At 32.5% G+C, this 22,597-nt stretch overlaps 1 protein-coding gene across 1 annotated transcript in view; it reads left to right on the forward strand.

Moving 5' to 3' along the window:
• Positions 1-22,597, forward strand: part of RASA1 (RAS p21 protein activator 1) — a 119,277-nt gene that overhangs the window by 67,584 nt on the left and 29,096 nt on the right. Inside the window, exons 9-17 of the mRNA XM_056824619.1 lie at positions 4,330-4,408; positions 8,073-8,193; positions 8,932-9,088; positions 12,082-12,169; positions 15,035-15,112; positions 17,628-17,785; positions 18,541-18,617; positions 21,509-21,681; positions 22,007-22,166. Of these exons, the coding sequence (XP_056680597.1) occupies positions 4,330-4,408; positions 8,073-8,193; positions 8,932-9,088; positions 12,082-12,169; positions 15,035-15,112; positions 17,628-17,785; positions 18,541-18,617; positions 21,509-21,681; positions 22,007-22,166 (1,091 nt within the window). The remainder of the gene's footprint in view (positions 1-4,329; positions 4,409-8,072; positions 8,194-8,931; positions 9,089-12,081; positions 12,170-15,034; positions 15,113-17,627; positions 17,786-18,540; positions 18,618-21,508; positions 21,682-22,006; positions 22,167-22,597) is intronic.

Below are 22,597 nucleotides of genomic sequence, written 5' to 3' on the forward strand. Positions count from 1 at the left end.
TTTTCTTGAAAATAAGAAAATATCCTCCATTTTATTTCTTGTGATAAGTGAATGAGTAGAATTTCTCATACTTGATATTCTTAAGAAAATGACACTTTTCTCTTTCAGGACAAAGGCCATTCTTAAATTATTTTTGTCAGTTATTTCCTTAACATAAGGCATTTTATTTCTTTCCAATTTCAATTTTTATTTAGCTTGGACTCTTAGTGAATAGCATCTGGTTTATCAGATTCTCCTAGTTGACAGAAATTCACCTTATACTAAGACATTACGTGGAAGATATAAGACTAGACATATTCTTACATACTTCACACCTAAGCTGGTTTTCAATATTTTCTGTAGTTGTAATCCTGGTTCTAAATACCATTACAGAAAATCAGACGATTGCTAGTTTGAGCATTTCAGGAAGATTAATTAAATTTTCCTATTATCCAATTTTCTAGTGGTGTGGAAAGCAAGCTAACAATTGAAAACTTACTGTGTATTCTTAATTAAAGCTCCCTTTAGTGAATATTTAAGATCAAATGATATAAGTAGCTACTTATTTGGAAGTATGTATTTACTAATTCAGTCAGTTTCTAGATAATCCTGATGTATCAAAGCTTTACAAAACATGGAAATTGTTTCTAATTACCAGAAGCAGCAAAAAAGGACACTATTGAACAGTGAAGGAGAAGAATTTGATTTAAATTTCTTTATTTGTCATTTGTATTCTTTAAAAGCATACAATTAATTGCTTTACTCACATACCTAATCTTTATTTTTCAGACTTCATTGTCATACAGGTTGCATTTCTAAAATTAAAATAGATTATTAAGAAATTGTGAACTGAAATGTTTTTTATTTTTTAGGAAATTCAAATTGTTTTGACTTGAACATATAGGTAGTATTTATGAAAAGTAATTTTTAACAACTTTGTTAAAAGAAGCTATTTGTTAGACACTTGGGAGTTTATGCTGCAAATTTCCTTGTTTTTTTGACTTCAGTATCCTTTAGAAGTTCATCTAATACAATCATAACTTTATATTTTCTATTAAAGGTAAGCTATCCTTATTTCATGTTTAGTTGAAGACAAGTATAAATGGTACCTAGATCTCCAGATCACTGTATGTCTTTTTTAACTAATACACCTTTTAAGATAGGATTATCTATGTTCTAAATAACTTTGTGGCTCACATTTAGGGAATAATAGGATTAACCAGTCAAATATTTATCAAATGACCAAAGTGAAAGTTACTGTTTTCACAATAAAAGAAATGCCCCTTGGAAAAACAGGACTTTCTGGACTTCAGTTCCTGTGTGGAGAATTGTCTGGGCTTTTGAGTGAATCACACCAGCATTAGTTGTTAGCTTAGTGACTTTCTTCAAAGGACATATTTTCTCTGGGTCACTAGCAGCCTGGTTTTCATTTTCATTGTCACCTTCTGTTTCCTGAGGTGCATTCTCTGATTGCCCATTGTTCTTGCCCATAACTAGATCTAGCCCTTTTCCCTTGATGAGTTGTTCAAACACAGCCTTAATCATCTTGTCTAAGTTGTTGTCAATGGCCATAATCTTCTCTGCCTTAAAAGGAACCATGAATCTGAATACTTTCTTGACTTGGGATAGAGTCTGCAACACAGCCATAAAGATTACATATACTTGTGCCAGGACTTGCCAGAGAACTAGTTCATATTGAAATGGCAATTGTAACACAGTCATTGTCAAGTTTCCTACATAATCCATGGTTTCCACTACCATTTGAGTTAATTTGCTGTATAGAATATGGTAAATCCAAAAGCAGGTAATGGCTGCCATAATCACAAACCCTAAAACCACTTGTTTAAACATATTTACTTTCTTTCCTGCCTTAAAAGGATGGGGTTTGAGTCAGACTAAGGATGCCCAAGATTGCCCAACACCTCCAATTACCATAAATAACCCAGTTAAAAAAACACCTAATACAATTTGGCACCCCAGATGGGACCCGAACCCACAATTTAATGAATTAATAAATTTCTATAATATCTAATTACCCTAATAACAAGGACAGTTTGTTGTATTTAGAAAACAAGGGAAGGTGGAAAGGGGATTTGGGATAATCTAAACTAAGGTCAATCTACCTAAATCTACCAGATCTAAATATCTCTTCACAGAGATTTCTTCTGAGTGAATTTCCCCCTCTAGTCCTTCCTAACTCCCTAAATCTCCAGTCCTGTAAAAGTTAAAATTAAATCTCAATAATAATATTACATTTTAAGAGATTTATTAATGATCATTAGAAATCAAGGAATAGGGGGCAGCTAGGTGGCTCAGTGGATTGAAAGCTAGGTCTAGAGATGGGAGGTCCTAGGTTCAAATCTGACCTCAGACACTTCCCAGCAGTGTGACCCTGGGCAAGTCACTTGACCCCCCATTGCCTAGCCCTTACCACTCTTCTGCCTTGGAGCCAATACATAGTATTGACTCGAAGACGGAAGGTAAGGGTTTAAAAAAGAAAGAAATCAAGGAATAAAAAGATACAAATAAAGACCACATGCCCATGGCTGGTTAGCCATTCAACCCCACTCAACATCATCAATGCTGCTTCTACATCAGAGAGAGGGAGCCTCCAAAGCCCACGCCCTTTATCTTCTGTCTACAGTAAGTACATAATGACAGGAAGTCAGTGGACTCTTGGGATATGTAGTTCTTTTTTAGGGTAACAGATTTTTCAATTATATAGTCTCTGATCTTAATTAAAATCTTCAACTCAACCCCCATTAGTTGAATTTAAGGAAAGGGTCTGTGTAAGGCTTTGCTAGGTCCAGGGAATGTCTTAGATCAAAAAAGGATCCAGACCCGATCTCACAATCACTGCAAATGGATCAGGTTCACCAGGAACTGCCTCTGAAATACAGCAAGCAAAACGACAAGCAGAAAAGGACAGGGTTAGGAAATTTCCAGCCACCATGTCCAGAGATTCTCCAGAGAAACACAGCTAACAGCCTTGGTCCAGCCTAACCCTCCTTCAAAGTTCCAGAATCTTGCTGGTCTCATGCTATTTTTCTCTGCAAACTTATACATTTACCTTAGGACCCAGGACCTCCTGTTTTGGGCCCATCTCTCAATCCACTAAGCCACTTTCCTACCCCCTCAACATTTTTAAAATTACATTTTCTTTCAACAATTTTGTCCTCTGAGAAGTATCACAGTCACAGAATACATAGGGATATTCAGATGGAATTTTTCATCTTTGTCAGTTTAGGAGGCATCAATTAAAAGGATGTCTTTTTAGTGATAACTTGTGTATTAAAGAACATTTGGAATTCTGTTTTAGCAAATCATCTTTTTACTGTGACCTCAAATCTTTAGTACTTAGAAATATTTCCCCATCTGTCACTGACTTTTTTCTTTGTAACAAAAAAAAAAATTGGAATTGCAGTTCATTCTTAAGGACAGCATGTCATAATGAAAAAAGCACTGAAATTAGAAAGTCTAGATTATGGCCTACTAATTTCTTAATTTGTAAACTAGAAACAATAGTGTGTCACTAAGGCACAGTGTTGTGGAAAAATATATTCTATAAACTTTAAATGCAATGTTAGATTGTGGAGAAAACCAATTTACTTCGCTATTTATTGTATTTATGATATGTTGAAACCAAATGTTGAAAATAAATTATACACTATGTAGTACTGTCCTTTAATTTCAGTTTTTTTATTTTTGTTTTTTCCAATGAAATATGAAGAGTTACTTGTAGTGTTTCAAATCAAATTGTATAACCCTTTCATGAATATCTTTTACTGAGAATAGAGTAGTAATTTTTGTGAGAAATAAATCTAATTTTTCTTTACCTTTTTTACCACCTCACACATAGGTCCTTCAGAATGCAATTACAGTCTAAATGTGCCTGGTAATTAGAGAAAATATATAGAGGAGTTTTGATGATACCAATGATTAATTTAACATAACTTACTGATTGCTAAATAAATGGTGTGCATCTAGCAGTTCTTCCATTCCAATCTCATGGAAGAACTTTCATAAAAATTGAAAACTTCTAATCTTCCTTCCACAGTTTATAATATCAGCTAATGCCAACTTTTGTATTTCAAAATTTTGGTGGTGTTATTGACAAAAGGAGTCTTGATTTGGATTATTCCACCATTTTGAGTTTTTTTAAAAATTCAGTATTATTATGAACATGCATTTCATTAATGCTTTCCAAGTTGTCTGCTATGAATATCCTGCTAACATAATATAACTCCATTATTGGCATGTGATATTTAAGATTGATTTTATAAATTAAAACTTCCCTTTTTGGGAGGACAACACTATGCAAATTGTCTTTTACAATTTTTATATTCATAGCATTGGTGACATCATTGAACATTATCGAAAGGAACAGATTGTTGAAGGCTACTACCTTAAGGATCCTGTCCCAATGCAGGTAAGGGTTTTATGTTCCAGGGTACCAGATAGTATTTTTAAGTTTGTTTGTTTTAAGTTCTTTTTACTGGTATATTTAGATGTACAATTCACAGCTATGTTCTTGAACTTAACTGGAAAAAAATTCAAAGTTGAATAAAGAGAATATTGTAGGTTGCTTAAATAACAACAAGTTTATTCTAGATAAAGAAAAAATAATCCTCGTTGGTTTCCAAGATTTGAGCAGTCATAAATTCCTAAAGAGACTTGTGAAGTTCACAAGTTTTGTCATCCTAGGCAATTTTTTCTTGCTAGTTGACATAATTTATGTCATTCCCTAGATTTTTCCCATTAAAAAAATATCTTTGAATGGGTTCTAGTCTAGACCTGTGGTTTCTGGTTTTTTTTTTGTTTTGTTTTTTTAGAGATTTTTTATTCAGTCAATTTAGAACTTTATTCCTTGGTTACAAGAATCATATTCTTTCCCTCCCTCCCTTTACAAAGAAATGCAAAAGACATTTGCTCTCATGGAGCACCCAGAGCATCATGAATTTGTTCCAGAAGGCAAATCTAGTGCCAAAAAAGTGAAGTACCAAATTCATTTTTCCCATAAGGAATAATGAAAATCAAATTAATTCTTTCCAGGAACCAGAAAGCCCAGATTTTATAAAATATTATTGCATGTGTTTGACTAAATAAACTTTAAAAATACATAAACAAAAATCAGAAACAACAATTAGATTAAATAAATAGTTTTAACTTAAATTTACCTTTATTGAATGGAGTTCATGGCCAAAGGGGAGTCTCTTTTCTGACTCTTAACACTGAATCCAGCTTGAGATTCACCAGGTGTAAGCTTCACAAGAAACAAATCCAATGATTGTTTTTCTCTGCATTTTAAAATTCCTCTAAAGTGTCAAATTGTCTGGTCATTTAACAAATTTACAATTCTTATTTAAGTTTTATCTGGGTAATATTTAAAAAAATTTTTTTTTGAAAAATTTATTTAGTCAATTTAGAACATTATCCCTTGGTTATAAGAATCATATTCTTTCCCTCCCCCTCCCCCTTCCAGGAACCAACACGCAATTTCACTGGGTTTTACATGTGTTTTTGATCAGAACATATTTCCATGTTGTTGATGTTTACACTGGGATGATCATTTAGCATCTACATCCCCAATCATACCCCCTCAACTCATGTAATCAAGCTGTTGTTTTTCTTATGTGTTTCTACTCCTACAGTTTTTCCTCTGAATGTGGATAGTGTTCTTTCTCATAAATCTCTCCAGGTTGTTCAGGATCACTGCATTGCCACTAATGGAGAAGTCCATTACATTCGATTGTACCACAGTGTATCAGTCTCTGTGTACAATGTTCTCTTGGTTTGCTCTGCATCAATTCCTGGAGGTTGTTCCAGTCCCCATGGAGTTCCTCCACTTTATTATTCCTTTGAGTACAATAGTATTTCATCACCAACATATACCACAATTTGTTCAGCCATTCCCCAATTGAAGGGCATCCTCTCATTTTCCAATTTTTTGCCACTGCAAAGAGTGCAGCTATGAATATTTTTGTACATGTCTTTTTCCTTATTATGTTTTTGGCATATAAATCCAGCAGTGCTATGGCTGGATCAAAGGGCAGACAGTCTTTTATCGCCCTTTGGGCATAGTTCCAAATTGCCCTCCAGAATGGTTGGATCAATTCACAACTCCACCAGCCATGAATTAATGTCCCACTTTTGCCACACTCCCTCCAGCATTCATTACTTTCCTTTGCTGTCATGTTAGCCAATCTGCTAGGTGTGAGGTGATACCTCAGAGTTGTTTTGATTTGCATCTCTCTGATTATAAGAGATTTAGAACACTTTTTTATGTGCTTATTAATAGTTTTGATTTCTTTTAACTGAAAATTGCCTATTCATGTCCCTTGCCTATTTATCAATTGGAGAATGACTTGATTTTTTTTTTTGTACAATTGATTTAGCTCTTTATAAATAGCCGTTTGTCAGAGAATTTTGGTATGATGATTTTTTTTCCAATTTTTTGCTTCTCCTCATTTTTGTTGTATTGGTTTTCTTTGTACAAAACCTTTTTAATTTAATATAATCAAAATTAATTATTTTACATTTTGGGATTTTTTTTTCTAGCTCTTGCTTGGTTTTAAAATCTTTCCTTTCCCAAAGATCTGGCATGAATACTATTCTATGTTCACCTAATTTACTTATAGTTTCCTTCTTTATATTCAAGTCATTCACCCACTCTGAGTTTATCTTGGTATAGGGTGTGAGATGTTGATCCAAATCTAATCTCTCCTATACTGTCTTCCAATTTTCCCAGAAGTTGTCAAATAGTGGATTTTTGTACCAAAAGCTGGGATATTTGGATTTATCATAGACTGTCTTGCTGAGGTCACTTACCCCAAGTCTATTCCACTGATCCTCCTTTCTGTCTCTTAGCCAGTACCATATTGTTTTGATGATTACTGCTTTATAGCATAGTTTGAGATATGGGACTGCAAGGCCACCTTCCTTTGCATTTTTTGTTGTTGTTGTTGTTTTGTTTTGTTTTTTTCATGATTTCCCTGGATATCCTTGATCTTTTTTTCTTCCAAATGAACTTTGTTGTGGTTTTTAAGTAAAGAAGTTTTTTGGTGATTTTTTTGAGGAAATATTACCTATTTCAATATTTGTAGCCTAAGAAAACATTATTAGAAATGGAAATTGTGTATGTATGACTATATATAAATTTACATGTATATGTATATTTCCTTGCATAAGTATATCTTTTTAGTATAAAATGATACTTTTTTTTAAATTAAAGAAAATAACAAGCCATGGTATAGTCATGGATTTTAACCTACCAATCTCGGTGATACCTGAGGTTGTTTGCTTCCTTAAATTAATACTAGAACTCCAATTTTTACCAAAACTTTGTATTCATACAGATTTGAAGCCAAAGATTTCTGGCATATGCTTCCTCAAAGGATTATATGACAAGGTACAACCTATACCTTTGAGAAAGCTTTTCAACATCGATAGTGAAATAAAGGCTAGTCAATATAAATTTATTCCATTTTATCTCTTTTGATAGTTGTGGAAATGATTATTGTTACTAGTAGTAATCTGGGAGAGAGGGGAAGTTGTACCTGGTTTTTTTGTCTGTTTTAGTTTTATTATGCTGATTTCACATTAAGTCTATTCCCACATTCCTTCCAGTAAGGAAGCTAACAACCTTGTATATACTTATTCATCAATGAAACTCTGTCTATGTCCTTTCATAAATATACCAAAGTTTATCATGTTGACATTCTTGACTACTCAAGGTTATAATGGAATTCAGGAGTTATCCTTCTTCCTATATGACCAGCCTGTCTTTTCTTTCATTTATGTATTTTAATTACATTTTTATATTGTTTTGCATGTCTTATATATGTTTATAAGAAAAATTGTGAATGTGAATTTTATTTCTCAGGTTATATGGTAAATTAAATCCTCTTAAAGAATTATTCACATTTATGAACACCCAAAACTTCTAAAAAATAAGAATTCTTTATATGTGAAGCCTCTCCTTGATTTATTAATTTTGCAAATTTAAGCTTTGGCTTGACTTTAAAAAGTTGAATGCACACATATGTTTCCTTTCTAAGTATCTCTTTACATGTATGCTTTTTTTTAAAAATCAGCATCAAGAACAAGTACTTAATGATTCAGTTGATGGCAAGGAAATCTATAATACAATTCGTCGCAAAACAAAGGATGCCTTCTATAAAAATATTGTTAAGAAAGGCTATCTTCTGAAAAAGAGTAAGTATGATTTTTCATTATATTTCTTAATATTTTATGTTTAACATTTTGAAATGGAGTTATTAATATATTAGACAAAAAAGGGAAGTTTGGTAAAGTATACTTTTTATGTAATATTGATTGTTGTCAGTTTTACTATTATGAAACTTTAAAAAAATACACATTGGGTGCATGTGGAGGTAAACAAAGACCCTCTTAAGTGGCTTTGGCCCAGTTCTCCAACTTGAGTTTTGAAGAACAAATCTGTATGACCTCCAAGTCTTAAAAGAATATACAATAGTTTTGAGTGGTAGGACAACTGTGTTTCCCAAGAGTTGAAGGGATATTGCACTTTTTTAAGTGGAGTGCTATGCTTTTTATCCTTGGTTCGTAAAGGTTTTACTCATTTAGGCACTGAACTAGATCTTTTTACAGTTGTCTCTGAAACTAGAGAAGTTATTTTCATCTTAACAAGGAACTTTAGAAACATGTAAGACAATTTGTCATATCACCAAACACTTTGATTAGAGGATGTTAAGAAATTTCTAGGCATTTTTATTCATTCTGTAAGAATTTTCTGTATCCTGAGTATCAAAATTCAAGATGAAAATTTATTAGAAGGAACAATGGTTAAGATTTTAGTTTTATGTAAGGTTTTGAAAAATTTATTGAAAACTTCATTTCCATTTCCAGTGGTTGACTTTTAGCTTTTAATTTTTATTGGGAGGAAATGAATATAATTATACTTTCTTTTGGCAGGCAAAGGAAAGCGTTGGAAAAATTTATATTTTATCTTAGAGGGAAATGATGCCCAGCTTATTTATTTTGAAAGTGAAAAACGAGCCACAAAACCAAAAGGATTAATAGATCTCAGTGTATGTTCTGTCTATGTTGTTCATGATAGTCTGTTTGGCAGGTAAGATGATTTTTCTTCTTGTTAGTGTTTTTTGGAAATTTCATATAATTTCTCCCTTCCACCTCCTCTCCTGACACTCCCGCTCCAAGTGTTTAACTACTTAATCCTTCTGTGTTTCTCTGTCACTTTGTTGAAGGGGGTATATTGTGGGCATTGAGGGTGGGGACAGTGTATTGTATTTTGTTTATTCGTTTTTTTGAGAATCAGGGCTCCCTGTCTGGACCAGTCTGCAGTGAATGAATAGGCTGCTTTACATTAGCTGTGGCCCACCTACTCTAAGGGTTCCCCATATTGATGCTAGTCTTAGAGTGGACTTCTTATTGATTTTATCCCAACTAAAACTTAGAACTTTCAAACTCAAGTGATCCACCAGTCATTGACTTCAAGAATGTAATCTAGTCTCCTGTCTGCTTCTATTTTAGGAGTGAGTTTATCCCATTCATGTTTATAGTTATGATTACCTTTTATTTCCCTCATCCTATTTTCTTTTGTTTATCCTACACTTTCTTTACTCTCTTTATACAGCACTTTCTGAACACTGTTTCCTTTAATTTACTCTCCCTTTTAATTACTCTCTGCCTCTGTTACTTCCTTTCCCACCTATCTCCTCATTGAGTAAGTAAAATTTCCATACCCAACTGAGTGTGTGAGTGTATGTGTATTATCTTATCCCTTTGAAACAATTCAGTGAGAATAAAAATTCAGTGAAACAATTCAAGTGCTGCCTGCCGCTCCCATTTGCTCCCCATTTTCTCATCTACCATAAAAGCTTTTCCTTATGTGCCTTTTTTGTGTGATTATTTTTAATTATTTTTTCCTTTTTTAAAATTTATTTAATTGATTAATTTAGAGTAATTTTCCAGGATTACAAAAATCATGTTCTTTCCCTCCTCTCCCCCCAATCCTCTTCCATAGTCGATGCTTAATTCCTCTGGGTTTTTACATGTGTAAGGAAATAGGTCAAGACCTATTTCCATATTATTGATATTTGCACTAGGGTAATCATTTAGAGTTTATAACTCCAGTCGTAGCCCTATTGTCCCATGTGATTAAGCAGTTGTTTTTCTTCTGTGTTTCTGCTCCCACAGTTTTTCCTCTGAATGTGGATAGTGTTCTTTCTCATAAATCTCTCCGGGTTGTTCAGGATCACTGCATTGCTACTCATAGAGAAGTCCATTATGTTCGATTGTACCACAGTGTATCAGTCTCTGTGTACAATGTTCTCCTGGTTCTGCTCCTTTCACTCTACATCAGTTCCTGGAGGTCATTCCAGTACACATGGAATTCCTCCAGTTCATTGTGTCTTTGAGCACAATAGTATTCCATCACCAACAGATACCACAATTTGTTCAGCCATTCCCCAATTGAAGGGCATCCCCTCATTTTCCAATTTTTTGCCACCACAAAGAGAGCAGCTATTTATAATCTTGTACAGATCTTTTTCCTTATCTCTTTGGGGTACAAACCTAGCATTGGTATGGCTGTATCAAAGGGTAGGCAGTCTTTTAGAGCCCTTTGGGCATAATTCCAAATTGCCTTCCAGAATGGTTGGATCAATTGTGAGATGTTTTTTTCCTCATTCTCCCAGTGCATTCCTCTTTCTCTCCCCTTCTTTTGTGTGTTTTTTAGGGTTTTTGTTTTTTTTTTTAGATTATTCCAACATTATCTACCCATATCCATGCCCTCTGTCTATTGACTCTTCCTAATAATAGTAAAATTTTTAGTAGTTAATATGGTTTGTCTAGTGATTGTTTCTTGATGTCTGTGGAGTTACTAACTTATACTTGCCCAATTCTTATTTGTAAAAGAATTAAAAACTTGTGAGTTTTTGTAATTTTCCCCCATTCGTTAGTTCTTCTTTTTAAGGGGTGCTTATTTTCAATGAATTTTTTAACCTCCTTTTCTATTTGGCATGTACTTTTTACAAAGCTACTTTTTTCTATGAAGTTTGTGCCTCTTTTACCATTAAACCAATTTTTTAAAAGTATTTTTGTGCTTGTTTTACCAAACTGTTAATTCTCTTTCCATAATTTTCTTGCTGACCTCTCTTTCCTTTCTCAATTTTTCTTCTAAAACTAACCTCTTTATTTCTTCTAGGAATTTTTATTGGACTTTGTATCCTATTGGCATTTTTTCTTTGATTGTTGTAGTTTTTTTCACATTATTGTCTTCTATTTTTTGTCTTGATATTCCCTGTCATCATAGTAACTTTTTGTGATTAAATTCTTTTCTACAGCTTATTTCTTGACTTTGAATTTTATGTTAAAGTTGGTCTCTGCTTACTTTGGTGTAGGGAGGCACTGACCAAACTTTTATGCTCTTTTGTGTTGCTGTTGTTAGAGCTATTTCTGAGGGTTTTCTAAGTTTTCATTGCTTCTAAGGTAACATGATCTGGGGAGAAGTGTCACTGTTTTCTTGGTCTGTGCTTCCTTCTTTTGAAGTTTTATCAGATACCCTGCTCCCTTGTGACCAACCAGAAGTGCTTCTCTACATGCTGGAACTTATTATGAGCAATAGAATTGCTAGTCAAGGCCAGCTGCACATACTGCCAACCAAGGGTCTTTGATAATCTTTCTGACCATTTGTCTGACCCCCCCCTGACTGTCTCGGGACTGAGAACTTGCAAAGTTAACTACTATTACATACATCTCCACTACCCCCATTTTTGTTTCAGTCTGACCTATTACCTTGGTGTTACAGACCTCTTCTACTGACCCTACAAGGTTGTCTTGGCCAAAAAAAAAGTCTCTTCCCAACTTTTTGTTGACTGTTCAACTCTAAAATTCAATTTAAGGCATTATTTTAATTCGTACTTAGAGGGGAATGTTGGGAGAGTTCAGAGCTGAGTTGTTGCCTCTATTCCACCATCTTGAAAGTATTTACTTTGAAAAGTTTGAACATTTGTATTAGTAAGGTAATATTATAATTATATTATGGTTAATTTTGATTTAAAGAAGTCTTCAATAATTATTTTTTTGTTTATATTTTTTAAGGCCAAACTGTTTTCAGATAGTAGTTCAGCACTTTAGTGAAGAGCATTACATCTTTTACTTTGCAGGAGAAACTCCAGAGCAAGCACAGGTAAGACATTTTTCTGTATTAGAGTATTTCATGTTTGGTTATTTGGAGAAAACTTCCTTCAAATAATTAAAGGAAGACAAGGAATTTGCTCCTCATGTTTTATTCCAAGGAATAAAAAGAACTTTTATAGATTTGTGAGAAATTTTCAGAAGAAATGCTTGAGAGGAGTTTATTGTAAAGAAACAATTAGCAACAGGAAATTTATTCTTTTTCTTTCTTTCTTTTTTCTCTTTTTTTCTTTTCTTTTTTTTAAACCCTTACCTTCCGTCTTCGAGTCAATACTGTGTATTGGCTCCAAGGCAGAAGAGTGGTAAGGGCTAGGCAATGGGGGACAAGTGACTTGCCCAGGGTCACACAGCTGGGAAGTGTCTTGAGGCCAGATTTGAACCTAAGACCTCCCATCTCTAGGCCTGACTCTCTGAGCTACCCAGCTGCCCCCTCTTCTTTTTCTTAAAAAATGAAGTTATATGGTTTCATTGTATCTATGCTCCAAAAAAATTCCTTTATATTCTCAGCATAGTATAGACAGTAGCATACCAGTTGGCTTTGCTAAAGAACATTATGTATTTTTTTCTTTAAGACCATGTATTTAAATAGAATCCTAGTAATTAGGAAGAAAAAAATGCATGACATATTATACACATCCTAAAAAGTATTTTTTGGTTCCTCCTATATCTCTTCTAATTTTATTATTATAGCTCAGAATGTTATTAAATAGCTGGAAACATGGAGTAAGTACCTAGTCATATGTGTTTAAAATAATAGTGTATTACATTTAATGAAGAAATAATATTTTTGGAAAATCTTTTATAACATCAGAATTTTTTAAATAAAATAGTAATTTTTAAGTAGTCTTGTTATCAAGTATATAATTCAAGTATAGCTCTACTTTTGACTACTTTGTGAATATTTGATGCTCTGTGGAAGACGTAACCAGACATTGGTTGGTTAACAGGGAGAGGATGGCTTTGTCTAAAACTGAAGGTACTAAAAAACCTAAGGTACATTATTTCTGTGCATAGTGAGAATTATTCTCTAGGTATGCATCTTATCCTAAGTCTATGTATGACACTGATTCATTTCAAAAAAAGAAAACATGATAATTTTTATCTATAGAATATGACTAGCTTATCGTCTTCAATGGGACATTTGCTTTTCATATTCAAGTTTTCTCTTTTGGGGCTTTGCAAAACTCAGATAATTTAAAATACTTTTTATATATGTAGCAGTTGTACAAACATCAAATCTGTACAATATCTCTTGAGAGATATATATATATATATATATCCCTATTTTGCAGATGGGAAAAACTGGGGCACAGAAAACTTAGTTGACTTGTTCAGTGTCGCAAGTGTTAAAAAAGTGGAGTTAGGAATAGAAACCAGCACCTCTGGATCCTCTGCTTTAATCACTTTACCATGTTCCCTCTTTCTATGTGAAGATATTCCTCACATCCTGAGGACAACTCTGTGTAAGTTTCGCATGTCACATAATTATGTGGATAGCCAATTGTGTAATTTTCTTCCATTGCCTTTACATTCTTTCTTCCCATGCTCCTTTGTAATTCCTCTGCAGTATGTGATTATTTTCAGATTTCTATTAGATAATTAGTGACCTTTTGAGTTTTTTGTTGAATTCCTTGTTTTAAACTCTCTGCCCTACTGCAGTGGTTTTACCTTGACAATTGGCACAGTTCACTGAAACTCACTGAACCAGCATCCAAATTTGACATGTTTAATATAAAGAACAAAAACCTTTCTAAAAATCTGTAATCCAATGTCAAATATTTGTACTTCTTGTTTTTTAAATAAGTATAGAGCTGTTATTTCCCTTCCCCAGAGCATCTTCTATTTGAAAGTTGTTGAAGTAAAACTATATTTAAGTTAAGTACCATGAGAGCTGCTTCAGCTTATAGTACATTAAACATATTGTAGCCTTTCAAATTTTGGTAAAAAAATGTTCTTGTAAAAAAAGGAAAACAAAAAGCAAACTTCTGAAATTCTAGCTCTAATTATAGTAATGTATTTAATAAATTATTTTCTGTATAACAGTTTAATAGTGCAAGTTACAATGCTTATCACATATCAGTCCTCACTCAGTTTGTTTTGTTATTTGACATAATGTAGTTGTGTGTCTGTGTATATGTGCGCGCGCGCGCGCGCGCGTGCGCGCATATATACATACAATTGCACACACACGCATCTGGCTCTAATATTTCCAAAATTATATTTGTTTAGGTGAAATAAGAACTAATTCCTAAAGAAAATAAAAATGTGGGGGCAGCTGGGTAGCTCAGTGGATTGAGAGCTAGCCCTAGAGACAGGAGGTGTCCTAGGTTCAAATCTGGCCTCAGACACTTCCCAGCTGTGTGACCCTGGGCAAGTCACTTGACCCCCATTGCCTAGCCCTTACCATTCTTCTGCCTTGGAGCCAATACACAGTATTGAGTCCAAGACAGAAGGTAAGGGTTTTTAAATAAATAAATTAAAAAATATGTAATTTTTTGTGAAATTTAAATGACCATTCTCTTTTTAGTACTTGATATTTGCTCAGAAAGCCTTTTGGTGGGCAAGATCTTTAAAAGAAGAATTAATATGGGAACATTTTGTATATATGTGTATGTGCATATGTCTTTAGTGTGTGTGTATACATATATATGTGTGTATACAAATCAAAGTACAGTTGAAACTAAGGTAGAAACAAGAAAAAGAACTTTTACCATTGTTAAACTAATTTGTGTTAAACTAATGTAGCAGTTGTACAAACTAATTGTTGTGTTAAACTAATAAATATTGAATTGCCAAATACACATTTTTAAAATCTATTTAATTTGAAAAATTGCAATTGTTTTTCGTTTTTTGGTAGGAGTGGATGAAAGGTTTGCAGACATTTTGCAATTTACGGAAAACTAGTCCAGGAACATCTAATAAACGCCTACGTCAGGTGAAGCATTATAGTTTTCTTTTGGCTTATAAATTACAATTTTAAACCTAATATGTTTTGGGAATTTCATTTAAATATAACTTTTAAAGATCGTCTCTTAATATAGTGGTGAAAACCTATGTATTTCAGATATGCTACAGCACTTAACTTGAGGGGATAACATTTTGTTCACTTATTTTTATTTTTCAATGTTTTTAATTTCTGGCTATCATCTTTATTTCTTTGAGAGGCCCTGAGTGTGCTCTTCATAGATGTTTACATCTACATCTCTCTTAGCTCTTAATTTGAAACAAAAACACTTGACACTTCATTAGTTCTTACTTGATGGAAATCTATTGCCAATGTCCAAAATTCAGAATTTTGACTAAATATCCACTATATTTAGTAGATTTTAGATTACTGTTTGATTCAGATTGCTAGTTACTGAATAGGAATCATAAGATTAAAAGTGATATAGATGTGTCTCAGCTGTGTTTGGTTTTGGTGCCTTTCTAAAACTTTTCCATATATACTAGAGAAAAAACTCATAAACATAGTATCATTAATACATCTTTTACTGTGCTCAGTGCTATAAAAAGCATTATCAATAAGGAGTCTTTTAAGAAACAATTTAACTTTAATTGATGACTGAAAAACCTAATCCTAAGAAAATTGGTGAGTCAAAGAATAAGTCACCAAAACAATATGGAATTTCATCAGAGAAAATCAGACATTTCCAAGCTTCTGGAATGAATGAACACAAAATAGTCATTAGGCAAAAATTTATATCTCTTAAGTATTTTTGCCTTTGGCAGGACAGGTGAAGAGAAGGTACAGGTCAATGAATTAGCATGTAGCTAGAGAAAAAAGTCAAAAAAGGCATCAAATCAAACAAATTTTAACTAAAAATTCAAGTAGGTTTGAAGTATAATTTCAAAAATCAAAAAAGTAATTTAACAAATTTGAGAGCATAAAAAGCACCATCACATATTGAATTAATAAAGCCAGAAGGTTTTTTAAGTACCATATAAAATTTCATCTCACTTAAAAGAAGGGAAAACCAAATAACCATTATGAAAAATACAAATTGAGCTTTTACAAGTGAAGAATAAATTAGAAGAATGATAACTTAATTGAAAAAAGATTAATATTTATAAAAATATTTTTAAAGTAGATTAATAGGAAAAAATGAATAAATAGGTGAATTATATCAGATTTGAGGAATATTTCTTACTTAGACTTCTAAATCTCTAATGATATGAAAATATTTAATAAAATATTAGCAAAGTTGCAATGTGGAACCTTTAGAACAGTCTAGATTTAAACCAGGAATATGAAAGAAGTTCATTAGTAGGAAAACAACAACATAATAGACACATATAATAACAGAAACAATAGAAATTCCATAATACTGTAAAATGATAAAGAAAAATTGCCAGTAGTTTAGGAATGATTGAACGGAATATAGTATATGAATGTAATCAATCTCAATCTGAGAAATTGGAGACTTGTATGAACTAATGAAGTAAAGTGAACAGAACCAAGAGAAAGTTCTAACAATTATTTAAAAACAAGCAACTTTGAAAGCCTTATAAACAGTGATCACTGCAATAATCAACCATGATTCCAGAAGACTGATGTATGTTAAAGTGTATTTCACGCTATTTGAGAAAGAGATGTTGGATGTGAAGGTGATATTGATATGTCTTTTAACTGTGACTTTTGTTTCCTTAACTGTTTGTTAGGAGAAGATCTTCCATACTTTCTTCTCTTCCATTTCTTGAGGGACTTTTCTATGGGAAAGGGGGTCAGGGACTTGCAAAGAGAAAATTTTAGAAAAAAAGAAAGTCACTATAAAATTTAGAATGGAAAATAATTCATAGAAAGGAACAGAATGATATTCTGGAGGAGACATATAGGTCAACTTTGAAACCAGTATGTTGAATTTATTATGTCTTATAAAATATAATTTATTTTATATACTTATAGTAATCTTAATTTTTATATATATAAATATAAATAAATATATAAATATATATAAATATATTTATATATATAAATATATTTATATATATATAAATATAAACAATATATAATCAAAATATTTGTTTTCGTGAACAATATATGGGAAATGGGTTGTGGTTAATTGTCAAGATTGTAACAGAATTTTTATTGTAAAGATAGCAAACACTTAAAAGAAAATAAGTTGGAATTCTTTCTGTTTTAGGTAGAAAGTATTAAAAGTAATAATAGTGACAATGGTAGCTAACATTTATGTACTCTCAAGGTTTGCAAAATATTTTATATATCTCATTTGAACAGAGAAATTGATCAGCATCTTTTTTATAGTCTGTTTTATTTTATGTTGTACCTGATAATAACATTCCCCAAAGCAAATATAATTAAAGGCATTCTTTTCATTTAAAATGGAAAAGTCTCTTTTAAAATAGAAAAAATGTTGAAGTTTTGTTTAAAGTGATTGTTTTCTAGATCAGTTATGTAATTGTTATTGAACTGGAATTTTTTCCCCCTTTAGGTTAGCAGTCTTGTTTTACACGTTGAAGAAGCTCATAAACTCCCAGTAAAACATTTTACTAATCCATATTGTAACATATACCTGAATAGTGTTCAAGTAGCAAAAACACATGCAAGAGAAGGACAAAATCCTGTGTGGTCTGAAGAGTTTGTTTTTGAGTAAGTCTTATTTTGCTATTCAGTCTTAAGTTTTACTGTTGTCAAAAACATTTCTCGCATAGCTCTGTATATATAATGTGGAGAACCCTCAAATCAAGGCCGAAAATTGGGGAATATTTTAGTGTTGACTTTTTTTTTAAATGACATTCATCTGTTGGGTTAGCTTTTTTGTTTGTTTTACACAACTAAGCTTCTTGTAGGATTTTCATGCTACTACTACTTACCATCCTTCCCATCTCCTACAACTACACTGTAGTCTTAAAAGATTTAGCACATACAAACAAGTTTATCCACATTCTTCAGGTTACTAGTGTTGTTTAGTTGTTCAATCATATCTGACTCTTCATGACATTATCTGTGGATTATATTGCCTTTTGAGTTTTGAGGTTTGTCACTGCTTTCCCCAGAGGAGTAAGGCAAACAAAGCTTATGGCATTTGCCCAGGGTCATACAGCTCATTTGAGTGTCTGAGGCTGGATTCAAAACATGAGTCTTCCTGCCTCCAAGCCCAGGACTTTATCCACTTAGCTTCCTTGATGTTTATTTACCATTTATATTTATGAATTATTACTAACTTGAGAGATATCAAATGTAAGGAGGATTGGGAGATGAGTACCTCTTTATAAAGATAGCTTTCATGTATCATATAAAATATTTCATTCCTAATTTTAAATCTTAACAAGGGTGGGAAGAATGAAATTGTTATAATGCCAATGTCTTTGTATCGGACCATTTTTCTTCTTTTTTTCTTCCAGTGATCTCTCACCAGATATCAATAGATTTGAAATAAGTTTAAGTAACAAAACAAAGAAGAGCAAAGATTCTGACATATGTAAGTTGATGTAGGGAAGTATACAGAAATAAACTTCATAATTATTTTATTTTTTAACAGGTTTGGTCTTCAAAGAAAAGGGGTTATTAATGTCTTTATATATATGGCTATTTTAATTTCATTGTGCTCAGTATTTTATATTCTTTTGCATAGTTCAGACTAGGTGTAGAAATAACTTATAGATGTACTGTACTTTAAAATGCTTACTGGTTATTTTGGCCAGGATAGAAAACATAACATTCAACTTTATTCTTTGTCAAGTAAACAATCCTTGTTGTATGGTCATCATAATTGTAGCTGAAACATGAGAAATAAATGATCACAATTCACATTTATAAAAGGCTTTTAGTTTTATTCCCCTACCCCCAACTACCCACCTCAGTTTCTAACTGCTACCCAGTAATGTATGTGGGGCAAGTATTAATATTATCATCCATATTTTAAGATGAGAAAATTGAGATTTAGAAAATAGATGTGATTTCATTATTCTTATTCCAGAACTCCTCTGTCACAAGTATTGTATATCCTGCATTGTAGTATATTCATATGAAAAATTAGTTACATGTATAAGAAATGTTTGCATTAATGTCAGAAAATACTTCTGAAATTTTTATGTTGAATAATGGAATGGATATGGCTTGATATTGATATAAACTATAATACTTCATCTTGAGTATCACCGTACCCAGTTTTTCTTTCTTTTTTTTTAATCCTTACTTTCTGTTTTAGAATCAGTACTTAAATATGGGTTCCAAGGCAGAAGAACAGTAATGACTAGGCAATTGGGGTTAAGTGACTTGCCCAGGGTCCTACAGCTAGCAAGTGGCTTAACTCAGTTTTGAACTTGGGACCTCCCATCTCCAAGTTTAGTTCTCTCTCCACTGGAGCCACTTAACCTACTGCTTCTTTGTTTCATTCTGACATGTTTTCTCATTTGTTGAAAATCCCCTCCTTTTTTTGTGGGGGGCAACTTTATTCCTTAGACCTTGAGAGAAGAATCAAATTAATTATTAGGTTTTTTCAGTCATGTTTAATTCTGTGCTATCAAACTGGGATCTTGGCAAAGCTATGGGGTGGTGGGGTAGGTTATCTTTTGTTTCTGCTCATTTTACAGATGAGGAAACAGGCAAAAGGGAAGTGACTTGCCCAGGCTTACATGTGTAGAAAGTGCCAGAAGTTGAATTTGAATTCGGGTCTTCCTGATTGCAGACCCAGTGCTGTATCTACTATGCCACTTCTTTGCCCAGATTAATTACTATTGGATATTTAAATTAGGAGTTAAAGTTTAGAATGTAACATACTGGATTATAGGAATTCACTAGAAACTTGGAGATATTCTGTATGTAGGCAGAAAACACAACTAGGTTAAGCACAGTGGTTGTTGGTGAATAGCATTGTTAAAGGGCAGGAAACTAGTACATGGAAAAGAAAGTAGAGTAAGTAATGAAAATTTGTGAGAAGTGTGAAGTAAAGGGGATTTTACTTTGCTAGCAATTCCAGTGCATGTTTTTAATTGACTCCAACAGCTTGATAATTATTTCTCCTTGAACTTGGGAGCAAGTGCTAGTATCAGCTCTTCTGCTTAAATAGATGTGTTCTTCAGTATAATTTTAAATTTCAATTAAGATGATTATGTTTTCAGTATTTTAAACTGCTATTTCAGATGTTTGAACTATATTCCTTTTGGAGCTTTACATTTTGACCAAATTGCTTAATGTTTTAGAAATACATTATTAAATGTATTTCTGATCTCTTATCAAAAGGTTTTGAACCATTGATTAACCTTACTTAAAAGAATAATTAGAATCTGTTCCCTTGTAAGACCTCCTGAGCTTTTCATTTGCCTTTTGAGGGTATAACTTAGCTTAGACCATTTTATTACCATCTGAATATAAACTGTTATCTTGTTTTATTATTAATTGAATGTTTGAAATTGAATATTGCAAATCATCATTTAATAGGAAGATACTAGTTTTTTTCATTTTACTTTTGATTAATTCAATTCAGGATAAGGACAATTTGCAATTTGCAAAGCAGTTCCTTCTCTAGTTAAACCAAAAGACCAAAATTGGATAAAAGCACACAGAGGACCCTAATACTGTGGGTTGGTGAATTTTTTGGAATTAGGCTCAAGGTTGAGCTTGTAGATTAAATAGTAAAATCAAAAGAGGAGAAAAAACCACAAATTTATATGTTGCATTTTTCTTCCTACCTTATGTGGGAAAATTCAATGTAAATGGTCAATAAAGAATGTTGCTATGAGCTATATATAGTTTAAAAGAGCATTGAAGTTAGAATTAAAAGATGTACATTTACACAGGCTCTACTTATCAGGCACATGACCCTGGAGTAAGCCATTTAACTTATAAACCTCAGTTTTCATATCTGTAAAGTAGAGATAATTTTGTTCTCATTTATTGCCTTATCAATTTTGTGGGAGGTGTTTTGTTAACTATAAAGTGCTGTGTAAATGTGGAGTCATAGTTACTGTTCCACAATGTAAGACAAGCTAACACTTAGGACATTACAAGTCAGAGCACATTGCAGTTCATCTAAAATGTGTCAGAAGGTAAATGGCAGCTGTTCTTAGAACATTAACTTTTAATGTTAAGTTTAACTTAAATCTATTACTGACTTGTAGTCTGTATACACTGACTTGTATTTTGTCCCCACAAAAATCATTGACCTTTGTGCTTAGTTCTTTAAAAAATAAAATCATTTGCCAAATGGTCCAGAAAAAGTACTTTCATTTCTCCTAAATAGGCAGGTCTTTTATATCAGAGTATTTTGTTAATAAAACTTAGTACTAAGACAATGGAGATACAATACAAAATCAGAAATTTCATAAACATTAACATCTTTTGACTTTGAACAATATTTTTCTTCCTTAGTGTTTATGCGCTGCCAGTTGAGCCGGTTACAGAAAGGGCATGCAACAGATGAATGGTTCCAGCTCAGTTCTCATATACCATTAAAAGGTATTGAACCAGGCTCCTTGCGTGTCAGAGCACGATATTCTATGGAGAAAATCATGCCAGAAGAAGAGTACAGTGAATTTAAAGAGGTATTAAATTGCTTTACCAGCCTAATTATCCTTGAAAGCATTATTTAATGGAAACATTAAAACATCTAATAAAATATCCATTAACTTAAATATAGTGATTGCATATTTTAGTGGCATGCTGACAACCAGGAAAGGTTATAAAAGCCTTGCAGAGTTGTAATGTTGGACTTTAGTGACTAGAACATACAGGCTATACACTTCCATTTTTAATGAATTATTAATTGTTATGCCACTGTAGCCTCAAAACAATGTTCTTTTTCAGCCTCTCTAAGACTATTTGATGATATACACTTTAAACAGTTTTGTATTCTGATATTCTCCTTAGCTTATTCTACAAAAAGAGCTGCATGTAGTATATGCTTTATCACATGTATGTGGACAGGACCGAACACTATTGGCTAGCATCTTACTGAAGATTTTTCTTCATGAAAAGCTTGAATCGTTGTTGTTACGAACACTAAATGACAGAGAAATAAGCATGGAAGGTATAGTATGGATTTATTAGTGCCATTAAAAAATGAAATTAGAAAACTATTTGTAGCATTTCCTGCTTTTTGACAAAATGTTTACTGTTTCATTGTGTTTCTGATCCCCCTACCCCCAATTATGAAAGATGATAACCACCCCTCTTATGTTGGCTAGTATTAAAACTCAGAAATTTTCATATCTTTAGTGTTACATTGCAGTGAGTAACACTGTTTAGAAATTTTTTGAAATGAAAGTTAATTTTAGGTAAAAAAAATTTATATTTGAAAAGATTGACCCATAGTGCTATTGAATTAATCACTTGAAATTTTTATCTCCTACTTCCTTATTTTGGTTTCAATATTATCTTACTGTTATCCCAAACTGTAATTGAAGCATTTTGATTTTCTCAATACGCTTTCATAGTATACTGTATAGATATTCCGTACCA

This window comes from Monodelphis domestica, chromosome 3, assembly GCF_027887165.1.
Source record: "Monodelphis domestica isolate mMonDom1 chromosome 3, mMonDom1.pri, whole genome shotgun sequence".
In the NCBI taxonomy this organism is placed as follows: Eukaryota; Metazoa; Chordata; class Mammalia; order Didelphimorphia; family Didelphidae; genus Monodelphis; species Monodelphis domestica.